The 15,028-nt window shown below is 37.4% G+C and overlaps 1 protein-coding gene across 1 annotated transcript in view; it reads right to left on the reverse strand.

Annotated features, from left to right (window-relative positions):
- DOP1B (DOP1 leucine zipper like protein B) overlaps window positions 1–15,028 on the reverse strand; it is a 53,740-nt gene that overhangs the window by 29,427 nt on the left and 9,285 nt on the right. The window contains 9 exon segments of the mRNA XM_069785146.1: window positions 536–655; window positions 1,161–1,281; window positions 3,758–3,872; window positions 4,327–4,424; window positions 5,122–5,245; window positions 5,967–6,065; window positions 7,467–7,656; window positions 10,112–10,282; window positions 10,370–10,551. Coding sequence (XP_069641247.1) covers window positions 536–655; window positions 1,161–1,281; window positions 3,758–3,872; window positions 4,327–4,424; window positions 5,122–5,245; window positions 5,967–6,065; window positions 7,467–7,656; window positions 10,112–10,282; window positions 10,370–10,551 — 1,220 coding nt within the window.

Raw genomic sequence — 15,028 nt, forward strand, 5'->3', positions numbered from 1 at the left:
CTTGTTACAATAAAAAAGCTTCATCAAAACCAGCACAAAATACTGAACAGCTACACTTTCTGAAGCAAAATAAAATGGGATAAAATATTCTGTCAAAACTACTAAAACTGTAGCATGTGGGATGATAAAGTGCTTCTAATTTTCAGATTGAATCTTGATACATGATCTTACTACTTAAAGTATAATCTTCTCTCTTATGTTTAGAAAGAGATAAAAAGATAGAGATTTTAATTTTTCTTCAAAAAACATTTGTTCTTCCAAGGAAGACCTCTCCACCTCCCCTCCCAAGCCTTTTCCTCCTTTAGCCGTCATTCGGAAAGTAATTTATTTTGTTCTCACGTTGCTAGTTTCCATCTAACTGTTTACCTGTTTGCATTCTTGAATTATTTAGGATGCAACTTACGTATCCGTCTGATTCTAACATGTATTATGTCCCTTCTAGAATTTAAATGCTTCAGTAAACTTTATTATCATATGCAGATAGCTCTTAAATAGTATTTTTAAGAGCAGCACTATTGTTTGACAACATAAACACCTGAAACAATCTTCGAAACATTTGGTCATGTAATCCCAAAGAAAATCCGTGCTTAAGGATGTGATCAACAAATTGACTGTTTTGACAATTTCCGAAGCATTTTTGTTCTCTTTGATTGCACTGTGTGAAAGGGGAAAAAAGGAAAAAAAAAGAAACAGATGTCAGTGAAGATTCTAAGAGCATGCACATTACAGTATCAGCTGATGTGTTCTAAAATCTTTTTTCCCCTTTCTCTACAAGCTAAAAGTCATTGATTGTTTTAAAGCAAGGACTAAGTCATTCTGGAATAGCTAGTTTCAGCATCTTTCTCCCAGATGAAAGAAATCGAGCCTTCAACTTTGAAAATCAAAAGGCTAAGAGTTCTGTCGCCAGACTGATTCTTGGTCAATATAACTGGATTTAATCAACACCAATCATATGCAGTGTAATTAATTTTCTTCTCTACTAATCAAAGAGAAATCAAGTGTTTGTGGGGGAAAAAGGGAAATCATAGAAAAATGTCATCTTCTATGCTGAAGGTCACTTTGTTAAAGACCTAACCTTCCTTATAGTGGTTAGATTTTAATAAGTCAGCTTAATATAAATGATACAGTTTCACTTCATAGTTGAAAACTTGTAGTTATACCTTGCAAGTATGTTGCCACTTTGATTGTAGCTAAATTTGACATCAGAACCAAGTGCATCTTTGCAGTAGGAATAAAAGGCTCTAATAACTTCAAGGAACAGATCCCCAACCACCTGCGGCCCTACAATTGAAAGAAAAAAGAATCCAGTAGTTGCACCAAAGTGATTGCTAGGCGGCTCAGTTACAAACTTTTATAGACTTAAATTAGGGGTAGCTAAACTAAAAAACCCATGATCGGCCAAGTAGGAAGAAATTGTTATGTGGCTTTTTAAAATGTCAGAATTTCCAGTTAAAATAAAATTAAATATATAGTTAAATATTTGCTTTTTTTTTTAATTCTAGTTAAATACCAGCTGTTGTTCATTTTAGGAACTTTTTAAAGTAATACTTGAAAAGCTATAGCACTGGTTCTACATTATACTTATGTCACTTCCGTAAGGCACCTACACTGCAACCATTTGTAAGTGGGCATAATCATAAACATAAACCTGCAGTTCACATGCCAGAAATAATCACCATGTCTGTATCCATAAGGAAAACAAGCAGATTTCCCAATACACATTTAACATAGTAGCCTTATTTAAATTTTGAGAGACAGAAGCTGGAAAAATAAGCAAATCGAAATGTTCAAATGCCTAAATATATCTAAAAAAATGCATATTTATAAACAGTTTTAAGAAAAAAGTATAAGTTAGGTGTGTGCTGACAACTGCACCCAGTTTTCAAGGGTCAGCACTTTTTTGTTTTATCTGAAATTGTCTATAGAGGAGGTGAACAAATAATAAGTACAATACCCTAAACATGGAACAAATAAAAAAAAATTAGTGTATAAAACATTCCAATGAGTGCTTCTAAAAAGTAAAAAAAAGTCAGAGTGACTAAGAGTAGCAGGGCAAAGATTCTTATGCTAAATCCACTTCAAAAGAAAGTGAAAATCATATTGGCTTAAGGCTTAAGAAGTTTTATTTTGTGTGCTGACTTGGAACAGAAAGACTAAACTGAATAATGCAGATCAGCTAAATAATCCTTATTGTAGTTCAGATTAACACTGATTGTCAGCCAAATAAAACGTACAATAAGGTAGTATCTGTCATCTACTTTCTAAATTAGATTAATCAAGAAATTTATAATGTAACAACCTTAGTTAACTGTCCCTTCTTCAGCATTTTTGTTGGGAAATAAAAATGCTTTATGTAAGAGGCTTTAATCACGATAGATTTTTTTTAAAAACAGCTGAAAACCAGCTAAAACCAGTGGAAGGAAAGATGAGCACCACTGTCTTACAAACAGACTAACAACTGCTTCTACTAAGGTAGCATTCATTTGTTAGACAAGCCATACAGAATCCTCATCTTTCCTGTCAGTGCTTTGATAATTCTTTAACAGGAAATGTGCTTAAAAGGACTTTCCTGACCCATGAAAGAAGATAAGCTTATCAGAATACAGGAGCCTGCAAAACCAACTGCCACTTGAGCATTTAGACTCAGTACATGGTTTTATTCTAAGTCTACAGGCTTGGTCAATGGTAACATCACACCCCCACCCAGGATAATACCTAGAACAATGCTTTGGGATACAGTCAGTCATTAAGACTCTATTAGCTTCTAACAAATACCAGTTAACCAGTCCATAGGCTTCTCATACCTGTCAAATTAACAGAATATAATTTCAAAGATTTATCTATACATGGTCCTTACAGAATACTATTAAATCCTAAAAATCTGTCAATTTACTTTGGCTTCATTTTTTGGTGCAGAAAGGAGAACTTGCCCTTTAAAATAAGGGCTGGCAAAGCCTCACCCTTCTGGTGCTGGCAACTTCATGTACACAACAGAATAGACATGTGGCAGTCAGGGAAGAGGAGGAAATTCTTCACAGCTCAGTCATGAACTCTCAAACTATAGCTCCCACAGCAGTGTCAGGCCAGCACAAGCTGGTAGTGCCACTGACAGAGGCACCCCTACCTCTCCACATCCGTAACAGGTTATTTCCAGCTGGGGGACCTGCGGGTAAGTGGTACTGCCCACTTTGGCAGCAGTATCACCATAGGGTAGCTGCCTGGGGGACTACAGTGTCTGGAAAAGCAACACAGTCATGAGAGTCTGATACAAGTGTATAGGAAGGCCTGCAAGCACAGCCAAGCACTGGAAACAAACCCAGGCAAGAGTAGTACTGGTGGTTTTCTAGATAGAAGCCGCTTTGTCAGACAGAACAAAAAGAGGCCTGACAGTATGTTAGAGAATAAGCTCGAAGGAATGAATTGAGCAGAATATTGAGACTAGGGCAGAAGTGGTTCTTTTTAACTGGCCCCTCAGTTCTGGGCATGGAAGAGCATTATCCTCACTAGGATGCTACACAGCGGGGTGCTCTGTAGAAGAGCCAGAGATAACCTGGAGAGAGTGCTTGCTCTAGAGTACTGTTCTGAACCAGGTCCAAGGCAAGGAACACAGCCCCCTGCATGCTAATACACAATGCACACATATTCAGAATTAGGAAGAATTGTGCTGGATGTTGTCTTGAGTCCTACTGTCAAAGGTGATGAACACCAAGTTGTAACAGTTTTTCGCAGTCATAACAGAAGTGACAAGCAACCTTACCTATTTCGGGTTTGTCAAGGAGACTGATTAGGATGCGGAAGGGTTTCAAATAAGCTTGATGCTGTTCCTCTGTATCAGACTCTGGGAATTTCTGATGTAAAATTTCAGTCAAACTCTAGTAAAAAGAAGACATCAAAATGTTATACGTAGAAGAGAGATTGCCATTTTATTAAGACCTGAAGTGTTTCTAAATTTGATTTTGTTTAGTAGTGACTGCAATTGAACATCAATTTTCCATACAGGGTACACAAATCAATGACATTTTCTCATTGTCTGTACTCAAGAGCTGATCTTATTCAGAGAAACATTTTTAAATAATTCAGGTAGCTCATCAAAGATGCTACCCTTTGGTTTCATTAGGTTCCATTTGTATTGTAAGCACATACAATATTGGGATAAATACAGCACAGCAGGCATTCAGATAGATGAAAATATAACCACCAAAAGGATGTTACCTTTAGGGACAGAAAGTAAAGTACAAACCAAGTGGCACAGTGAACAACTCTAGATGCAGTTTGCACTAACATTTAAAACGATCATAAATATATCTGTATACAATGAACACCAACCTCAACCAAAAGATCTTTAGAATATTTTCCAAAGAAATAAATAGCATGGTCTTCAGAAGTTGAGTCTGGAGCAAAAGTACCACCTTTAATATCAGAGCCTATAAGATAAACAGAGGCATCAGGAGTACAGAGAAACACTACACACACATAATTTATACTAATATTGAAATTACACTGCATTTTTAACCTTTGACATTTCAACACTTTGCTTGAAACTAGCTCACATATGGCCCACATATCACAGTTTGAGGCATCCTGATGTGCTATACTGAACATGAATCAAAACCAAGGCCAGATCCAGACATGGGGTCAGCAAGGGCAGCCTTCATGCAACTACATGGCTGTAGCTCTTGCCCTGTCACTTTTAGGCTCCTCTTACACTGTTAAAATGAGAAAAATGGGGAGAAGCTATAGCTCTCTTATGGCCCCTCCTCGACAATTAAGACCATATGGGAATTAATAGACTACTACTCCCAGAAGACCAAGGTTAAAATAGCACCCCACTCCTTTCAGTCCACTGAACCACTTCAGAATGAACTGTGGATGGGACCAGAAATAACTCATCAGAGACCCTGTGATTCAGGACAGCGGAATGATTTCACCTCTGAAGAGAAGACCTGTTTGCCAAATGAATGCTTAATTTTATTAAACAGGTACTTAATAAATGGCCACTAAACAACACTCCATTTATCATCATTCATTATCTGCTGAAAAAGTGTATTACATTTTTAAGCACTGATTTTTTTTTCTCTTAGGTATTCAGAATATTTAATATCACCGTGTGGTGTACAGTACCTAGCAACCATGCATATAATCTTCTATTGAGTGACATGTCTCTCCTCAACAACGTCTGTGTAGCTGCTGACAGAATATAGACTAAATCAGTCCTGTGCAATAGAATACTGCTTTCATTGCAGTCCTAGGATGAAAACCAAAGATACTTTAGCTATTTATGAACACTGAAACAAGTCAAATTGGTAATGAGAGGTTTTTTTAAGCTGGTAATATTAATGTTCTAAAAAAAAAGGCAACAAACCATCAACAACAAAATACTTTGTATACTAAAAATCTCAAGAAAGGGAATCTGACATAATTGTGATCATTTTCATATTTAAGGTACAGAGCTACAGTTAAGTTAAAAATACTAAAGACTTAATTATGTTATGCCTTAAGACTTAAAATTACTTGCTACTTTCAAAATACTGACTATACTACTAGGTAAATTAGGAAATGATGGGGAACAGCTCTTGTATCAAGTAATATCTTCTTTCCTAGTCCTTAACAGAAGGATCTTAGTTTAGTGCAAACAATTCCAAACGAACTACTTGAAAAAGGAGTTCGATATTTTTTCCATATGCAGTTTCTCAGGCCTGAATACTTCAAGCACCTTCCAAATATCATGCAATATTCACTATGAAAGTACATCTTCACTTGAAGCTGTAAGGAGTCTGAGAAGCAGCAGTGTCTCCTCTACTATTAAAATTGATGAGGGAACAAGAAACTGCAAAATCTGTTCATTGATTTTCAAGGTACAAAATTCAGACATTTGGTAATAATAGAGGTAGGAGCTGGATTGGTTTCACAGAAGACACCTTCCCGCACAAGGTGCGCATGTGACAATACCAAAATAGTCCTCTTACCAAAGCTGTATAAAATGGGAAGAAGAAGAGAATCACTTCTAAAGTGTTTCTTTGCACAAGGACATTTGAATCCAATACTGATACACACAAAGACTTTATCTGTAAAAGGAAAAGAAAGCATCATGTGTTTTACTTCATGATAACATTTAAACTACAATCACTGTTAATAATCACAAGAAGGAAAGAAAGCAAACTTGGTTACATGTGAACAATATCTTTTTAAATAAGAGGATAATTACTCAGCCATTTAACTCCTGCCCCCAAAATGAGTTAAAAAACAGTTTTGTGGAATACTGTTAAAAGAATAGTTAATATTTACAAAATACTTGGTTTTGTAACAACACAGAGTGTCACAGCATGACATCACCATGTCATGTGAAGAATGTGAAGCCTCACAAAATGCACGTATTAAAGTACTCTAACTAGCATTACTTATTCCATCACTCAAGTTTAACATAAATTACTACCTACTGAGATTTCCATTTTACTAAAAAAACAAAAAGACACTAAATTTCAGAATTGTCTTCCAGAAATGCACTTTGAGAAATCCACATTAAACATTGTATATACTGCATTGCAGAAAAGCTGGTCTTCAACCTTAAATGCAAATTCAGAACAGGTAGAGAAAACACGTCAGGTTTATCCTCTGATTTGAAACAGCCAGTCTTTTAAGGCTGTATGTAGTACCGATTACCAAAAACTGCAGAAGCTTCAGAAGCCTTGCATTCTTCAGGCTAACCAAAATGTGTATGGGAGATTCTCTGCTATATTCCAGGTAAGATGCTTCCATGAAGTAACCATATTAAGCAATTCCAAAATGTGGACATTTCAGCCTCTTTTTCTCTCTCTCCAAAGTATTTTTAAAAGCATGTGTCGTGGTTTAACCCCACCTAGCAACTAAGCACCGCAGAGCCGCTTGCTCGCTTCTCCTCAGTGGGATGGGGGAGAGAATCAGAAGAGTAAAAGTAAGAAAACTTGTGGGCTGAGATAAAGACAGTTTAATAGGGGTAAAGCAAAAGCCGCGTGCACAAGCAAAGCAAACCAAGGAATCCATTCACCACTTCCAATCAGCAGGCAGGTGTTCAGCCATCTCCAGGAAAGCAGGGCTCCATCACATGTAATGGTTACTTGGGAAGACAAAACGCCACAACTCCGAATGTCACCCCCTTCCTTCTTTCCCCAGCTTTATATGCTGGGTAGGATATCATACGGTCTGGAATATCCCTTTGGCCAGTTGGGGTCAGCTGTGTCCCCTCCCAACTTCTTGTGCACCCCCAGCATCCTTGTGGTGTGAGAAGTAGAAGAGGCCTTGACTCTGTGTAAGCACTGCTCAGCATAAATCCAAAACATAGCCCATACTAGCTACTATGAAGAAAATTGACTCTATTCCAGCCAAAACCAGCACAGCATGTTGTCCTAATTTAATACAGAGAAGGCACAATCTGCTAGTGTGCTGGTATTATGGTGGATAAGACTGTTCTACGAGTGCAATGAACTTACTGTGAGCTTATAATCAGCGCCGAGCATGTACTTCTGCTGTTTTCCAGACAGCTCTCTGTTGATATGACTGACAACAAAAAGAGAAGCAGGCAGCCTGATGGATGGGCTGACCAGGACACCACCCCAGAGTGCTCCATAGAACACTTCTTGGCCCATCAACAACGAGAGCTTCACAAGCACAGCATCTGTTCTGTATGGAAATATATTTGACATGAGAAAATAGATTTTTGTTAGTTCAGTTTTATACCATAAAGGAAATTATACACAGAATTAGTATTGTAGTTGACATAATTTATTTAATTTCCTCATCTTTGTATTATCAGTATTGCCCTTTTCATGTGAAGATGGCTGCATCTGATTGTACAAAAACAATAAAGAACCACTCAATCCTTTGTCACTGTGCACACTCACTGAAACAAAACTTCTGTGCATACTTTGGAAACTTCTCCAGTAATTATCTGCAAGCATTAAGCTCTGACCAAATTACTGCAGTAGCTCTGATTGCAAGATATTTATGGTGAGAGGTGTGCAATGCTGAACTGGAATTAATTTAAGCTGATGCTAGACTCTGAAAGCCAATTTTTCCAGTCTGGGAACTGGAAGATATCCTACATATTTGTACTTACAAATGAGTGGGCTCAATCTGTAAGTCACTGAACGAAGGAAAACATGAGATAAAATAACACGCTGTCAGTTATTGCACATCGGACCAGTACACTGAAATTAGTTTCAGGCAATCATATTGGAGGTCCTATGACTGACTGCTTTGGCAACCCTGTCAGTACTCCAGTATTTTACTATAATATAGGGGTTAAAACCTCATGTGAGGAATGGAGAAGTGAGAAAAGAGGAAGAAGTCCAGCACAGAAGAAAGATCCCCCCTCCCCCCAAAAAATCCGATGTTCTTTTGCATTTCTTTATAAAGTAGCCCTCAAGCCATTTTTTCTTTTCCGTTTCGTGTCTCTGTGTGTGCGCGCATGCAAACTCATGCATATGTGTGTGTTTAAGAAGGAAATACTGTCTAGGCTGAAGCATGACCTAAGCTAGTACTTCTGCCACTTTCATGAACAACAAGGGATGTATTAGTGTTAGTTGTCAGTGTTGAAGATTCTGAAAACCTTCAGTGGAAAGTATCTCATGAAGCTGAATTTAAAATTAATCTAATACATCTTACAACACTATCTTGGTCTATCTTTCCTGCACCAGAATCATTATGATGAGTAAACTAAAGAAAGACTTTCTCATGTAATTTTTATATTTTACAAAATAACATTAAATTAATTTTAGCATAAATCTTTCACAGTGAAATATACAGTCACTTCCTGTCTGTGATCCTGTTTGTTCAAGGCAAAGAGGAAAACAGTGCCATCAAGAATAGGGGAAAAAGGTATAAAACCAGAAGTTGGACCTTGGAAGTTAATCTGCAATTCCCATTAACTCACTACTTCAAATTTAGTCAGTTTCAAAATGAGCTCAGTCTCCCTAAAAAGGCTTCAGATAGACAGGAGATTTAGTTCCAAAGGATTCCCTTTCTCCCCCAAGTCCCCAGGAGCTAGTGCTATAGGAAAGTGAAAACTATACACCGTCATTTACAAGCCTACCTGACAAAAAGCACATACTAAAATTAATGTTTCTGCAGCAGATGTATAAGAGGTATATACTTGTCCATAGATCTAATGTTCTGGAATTGGTAACTGAATGTTACTCACCAAATTGGGAACACATGCAATCTACTCTTAGCCGCTCCAGCAATTGATGTGAGCCTTCAATTTAATACTTGTTTTTAAAAAAAGGCATTAGACATAGAAGTATTTTGCTTATAAACAGCAATCTATGCAGCCTAGCACATCTCGCTCTTTTTTTTTTTTTTTTTTTTTTTTTTTAAAGTGTACACACAGCTGTTTAAGATTCAAAAAGGGCAGAGAAAACAGCCAACACATCCAGATTGGTAATACAGAAGGAAGTACATTAACAATGCAACGTTTGGTGACTCTTTAAGCAAAGAAACATTTGGATGAAACCTACAGTCGTTGAGTTCTTGTAAGATCTTACAAAACAGTTCTGATAACTGAAGTAAAACCACTACACAAACGAGTGCTGAGCTGCTCTTCTCAGCACACTTCCTGATCCTGACTTTATCGTACTGAATACCATTGCCATTACTGCCAGGGGCACCCAAGAGTGAGAGAGAAATTTTTTTCCACAACAGATTTTATAAGAGTTGCCTCTTGCTCGTGTTTTCAGAACCTGAGGGTAAGTATCTGGTACAGAAATACTGGAAAGAATTCATATGCTCTCTTGTGTTACAATATTTAAATAGAATTTATCGACAGAGCAGTGGTTTGGGGAGTCAGGTTAATTATTTAGGAGTTCAGAGGAGCTTTAAGAAATAGTTTTTATTCCTTTCGCTCAGCACATCCATTTTTAACCCTCCTTTTCCTCTTCTCTCCTGAGATGAAAATAGAAGGGGAAAGGGTTTTTTAACTTTAGCACTATTCGTTGCATTTTCCAGGGACTCACCATTCTTCCACCCTTAGAAGCTCTTTTATCAAGCCTGCTATATAGAAAGCTGACAGAAATTCCTTGAGAATTCCCTAGGAAAGCAAAATACTGTATATTGCTTTTAAATTAATATTAGTTCTCACCTGTCATAAATTTCTGATCCTTCTTCCAATCCAGGCAGCAGTCCAATTAGAAAGGCTTGAAGACCAGGCAGGAGGGACTTTTGGAGAGGAAGAAAGTATTTCTCGTACAAACCAAGGAGAACAGGCCTCACTGACATTGCTGCATTTGCCAGCAGAGGAAACAAACCAGAGCTTTTTTTTAAAAAAAAAAAAATTAAAAAAAAAATTAGTTAATTAAAATAGACTGTGAAACACAAATGCTTTTAAAGAAAAGTTTACCTGTACAGGAATAAATCCTTGGCAAGCCATTTTGTCCCAATAATTTTAAAGATTATTTCATAGGTTTCTAATGCCTTTAAATGTACTCCACTAGGCAGTGCTGGATGCAAACACTGAGATAATCTTTTACTGATTATCAGCCGTCTTGGCAATAGAGAATACTTCAAGTTACTCTGAAGAGCCTGTGGAAGAAAGGAGATGAGAATAAATAGCTATAATATAAACCATGACGTATATGATGGCTGCATGACAAAGGTTTCCTACTAGCACTCTAAGAAGAAATAAATGCATTCAAGAGTTTTCTTTCATAAATGCATTTTGTTAACACTGAAACAGCAGAATTCTGCAACTGAGTTTTCATATGGAATCAGTCATGAACAATCTAGAAAAGTCTGGTCTTACTTTGCTTAGAGGCTGGAAAAGGAAGTCAAAGGACAGGACAGGGACAGGGTACCCTTATCCTATCTCCAGCGGAAGTAGGGAAGTGACAAGAAGAGCATCTTAGCTTTTAAGTACAGGGAATAAAGTAAGAATTAAATAACCATCTTTCCTCATAAATTTTCATTTCACATATAGCTGAAACATAAACAAAAAACCTTCCAACCAAAGCAGGCATGATTAAATGGGACAATAACATCTTAGAGAAGTTATTTGTAATTCTGTGTGGCTACAGTCAGTAAGCTTTATTAACTACACCCACTACATTGACATATAAGTAAAAGATCTTCAAGACAGGAAATAGTTAAAGAAGCATTGCAGTGTCCTGGTTTCGGCTGGGACAGTTAATTTGCTTCCTAGTAGCTGGTACAGTGCTGTATTTTGGATTTAGTATGAGAATAATATTGATAACACACTGATGTTTTAGTTGTTGCTAAGTAGCGCTTATCCAAAGTTAAGGATTTTTCAGCTTCCCATGCTCTGCCAGCAAGCAGGTGCACAAGAAGCTGGGAGGGAGCATGGGCAGGACAGCTGACCCAAACTGGCCAAAGGGATATTCCATACCATAGGACGTCATGCTCAGTATATAAACTGGAGGGAGTTGGCTGGGAGGGGCTGATCACTGCTCGGCCATAAGTCAGTGGGTGGTGAGCAATTGCATTGTGCATCACTTGTCTTTTCTGGGGTTTTATTTCTCTCTCTCTTTGTTATCTCTCTTTTCATTACTACTACTACTACTATTATTAATATTTTATTTTATTGCAATTATTAAACTGTTCTTAATGCACGAGTTCTACTTTTTTTCCCAATTCTCCTCCCCATCCCACCGCAATGGGGGGAAGAACGAGACAGCAGCTGAGTGGTGCTTAGTTGTTGGCTGGGCTTAAACCACGACATGCCGACAAGACAGTTCTCCGGAAAAAACAAACTGTAGCACCTTTCTTTGGAAAGATTACTTTTCCTTGAACCATGCATGCATTTCAGCAGGGAATTAAGTATGTCTCTTCAATTCAGAGACAATTAAAAAAAGAAATTGCAAGTAAATGGCACTTTAGCGTTTGATCACTGTCTGCTAAGGCAAATGGAAGTTTCACTACAGATTGACATTTGGGATTTTTCAGGATTAGGCAAGTTCTTGACTCTCCCAAAGGTTAAATCATGGTCTTATCCTATGTAATTGTTTTAAACTTGAGGTTCTTCTATCCTGCCTGAAAAAGGGTTTTGAAAAAAGCAGCAGACAAGTGAACTAACCTTTTATTGCTCATTTCCAAGAAAAAAACCAAAACAGTTCAGCAATGATCAGGGCATTCACTTGAATGCTGAATACTCTCATCAGCAGTAAGAGGAAGAGATAAAACCCATCATCTTTCAAAGGTGTGTGCAACTTATCGTGTAAGACTGCAGTTGGTGGGCATGAGAAGCTAGAGTCTGTGAGACTACTATTGCATTATTTCTCCCATTTCCTGCCCTGCCTAAACTAAGAGACCAGCTGTTAATAAATAAAACTTAGTCAGGAAGAAAAAGGCTGACAGTTTGTAACAACAGTAAATAGAAAGGTCACGCCATTCTTAAATGCATACAGTACAGATGCCGTTTAGAGCCAATTAATTTCCTTCCTTCCCGCCCCCACTATGAGCAGGAGATCTGCATTTTAATAGGTACTAAAGACTAGAATCCAAGAATACAGCAATATTTCACATATGAAACTAAAACAGGTTATATTCATGGAGTTATCATTTATATCTTTTTAAACCTTTTATATTTGAAACATTTACTCATATATTACATGAGTAATCTTATTTCAATGTTAAAGACTGAAATCCTTAATACGTGTAATAAATTTGAAGACTGCTTGAAAGCTGGACTTTGAAACATTCTGTTTATATTGGTTGGTATGTTTGTATATTTGCCCACGCCCTCTGTATATATAAAACAAGGTAATTACGAAAAAAATATGCAAGTGGTAAATATTTTTCCCCTCAATCTTAAAATTGAACGCATAATATCTTAATATTCTATCAGTTAAAATTTAAATATCAACTAGGTAGAAAATGAAAACATTCACTGTTTATTACACAGGGAATCTGATCCATTACAGGAATAACGCCATCTCATAAAAAAAGTCTTGTTTGCCTTATTTCATTTCCTAAGGATGTAAATCTCCACCAGCAAATAAGAACTCTCCTTCCCCAAACATCAGGGACAGCGAAGCAAAACAATGTAGTCAGAAGAGGGAAAAAATACTCCAGGCATCTTAGGAGTTGAATGGTGGATATGCAGGGATAACTCAGTGTGAAGTATTTCTCCTGGGTAACTCTGAAACCCTCACATGTCCAGACTTCAGCAGGTGAGACTAACTTAGAACAAGACTACATTTATGTACATGTGCCAACTATACTGCTTCACCTAAAGAATCAGAAGACATCTCTGTACAGGAAGCAAAGATTTGAAGACATTTATTATGATCCTCATACATAAGCTGAGGAGAGTTTCTGCCCATCACATCAGAACAATTTGGAGATGAAACTCCCTTCTCAAAAGCATGTAGTCTTTTTTTCTGACTTGGGTTGAAGAAATACACAACTGGACACAAGCTACAATTCTTCTCAAAAGTGTGTGTTCCTGGTTAACATTTGTCTCTGATCTTCCAGCAGATGCAAGGGATTTTAAAACACACTGCAATATATTAGAAGACTGCGGTTGCATCAAGAGCCATTCCAGCAGAGGTGGGCTGGCTGCCACTTTGCTGAAAGGTTCAGATTCTTAACAGCTTCCCCAGAATTGCAGTGCTCAAAGAACTTTAAAAGGGTTGAAAGACTTTAATTAGCAGACAGATCTAAACCCATTCATTTAAATAAGAGTGACATGATAATATACATATTTCCAAATGCCAGTTTGTTTCTGTGAGCCGACAGGTAAAGCTAAGAAGCTTGATTTTTAAATATCCTGAGCTCCCACAACTGAAAAAAAGAATGCGTTGTCTGAGAGATCCAGGACTGCTGAAATGCCATTATCATTTCAGCTGTTACAGGTAGTTAAATGTTGTGGTAGCAAGCCTGGTATCATTGGCACTGTATGCAGATAAAGATCCCATCCCAAACCACTGCTTCCACATTCAGAATCCAACACTAACGACTGCAGGTGGATAACTCTGCTCACAAGTTTCGACATCTATTATTCACCCATTCTTTTGATTCTTGTGAGCTTAATTTGGCTGTGTTCAGTTACATATGGGCTGAAGCCCACCCATGATCTACTTCTCGTCTCCAACTGCTTTCCACATGAGCAGTTACGGTGGCAGAAGTGTAAAATGTCACTGGAACTCCTAGCAAGGGTTGGCTTGAGAAGCCTGAACTGCCAGCAAGCACTCCATGCTTAATATATCATCCCAGGGTTTTGTTTTCACAAATCAGTGAGAAATCAACAATCCCAGAAAACTACCACTGGCTTTTAAAATAAAGACTTTAATCAGTAAGTCAGGAAAAAATGAGTCATGAAAAGTAATGACTTGTGCTCATGCGCATGTCCAGTTTTCAACATTTTACAGGTTCTTTTTCTTTATAACTGACTAGAGAATACATTACACACACTGAACATTTTCTAATGCGTAAGCATGCTCAGAGTTTCTTTGAATGTGGGCTATAAAGGGTAAAAAGGGAAGACTATCTATTCTTTGCAGCAGTGTATACATGTGCCTTAAAAGAAAACACAGATACACACACACACACACACACACACACAGAGGAATATTCTTTTCCACAGTTACCGGTTTAAGTCATTCTGCACTGCTTTATAGCACCACTAGATGTCAGTTAGATCAATTTTCCTAGACATCAAAAAAACAAGCAAATTAAGTAAATATTTTTATTTACATAACTAGAATTCCAGAAAAATGCTGCATGTACATCAATTTATAAGATTATCTTCAACTAGGAGATACTATAACTCTTGTTTTAGACCACAGTGGTTGGGACGAGAGGGGCAGGAGAGCCTGTGATTCCATTTTCCATTGCTTCATTTTCCAAGTAAGAAAAATTCTAAACAGAGCTCCAGCTTCCATAAAAATAGCGGCACAAAGTTCAAAGGTGGTTGTCAGAAAACTGTAAACTAGGAGCTGGAGTTATATTAAAAAAGGGGGAAAAAAAAGTATAAAATATCCCTAGTCCTGCACATTGCATTTGCGCATCGGGTGTGGTGAAGTTCCATAAAGCAATTAGGAGG

The sequence above is a fragment of the Haliaeetus albicilla genome, chromosome 6, assembly GCF_947461875.1.
Source record: "Haliaeetus albicilla chromosome 6, bHalAlb1.1, whole genome shotgun sequence".
NCBI classification, from domain to species: domain Eukaryota; kingdom Metazoa; phylum Chordata; class Aves; order Accipitriformes; family Accipitridae; genus Haliaeetus; species Haliaeetus albicilla.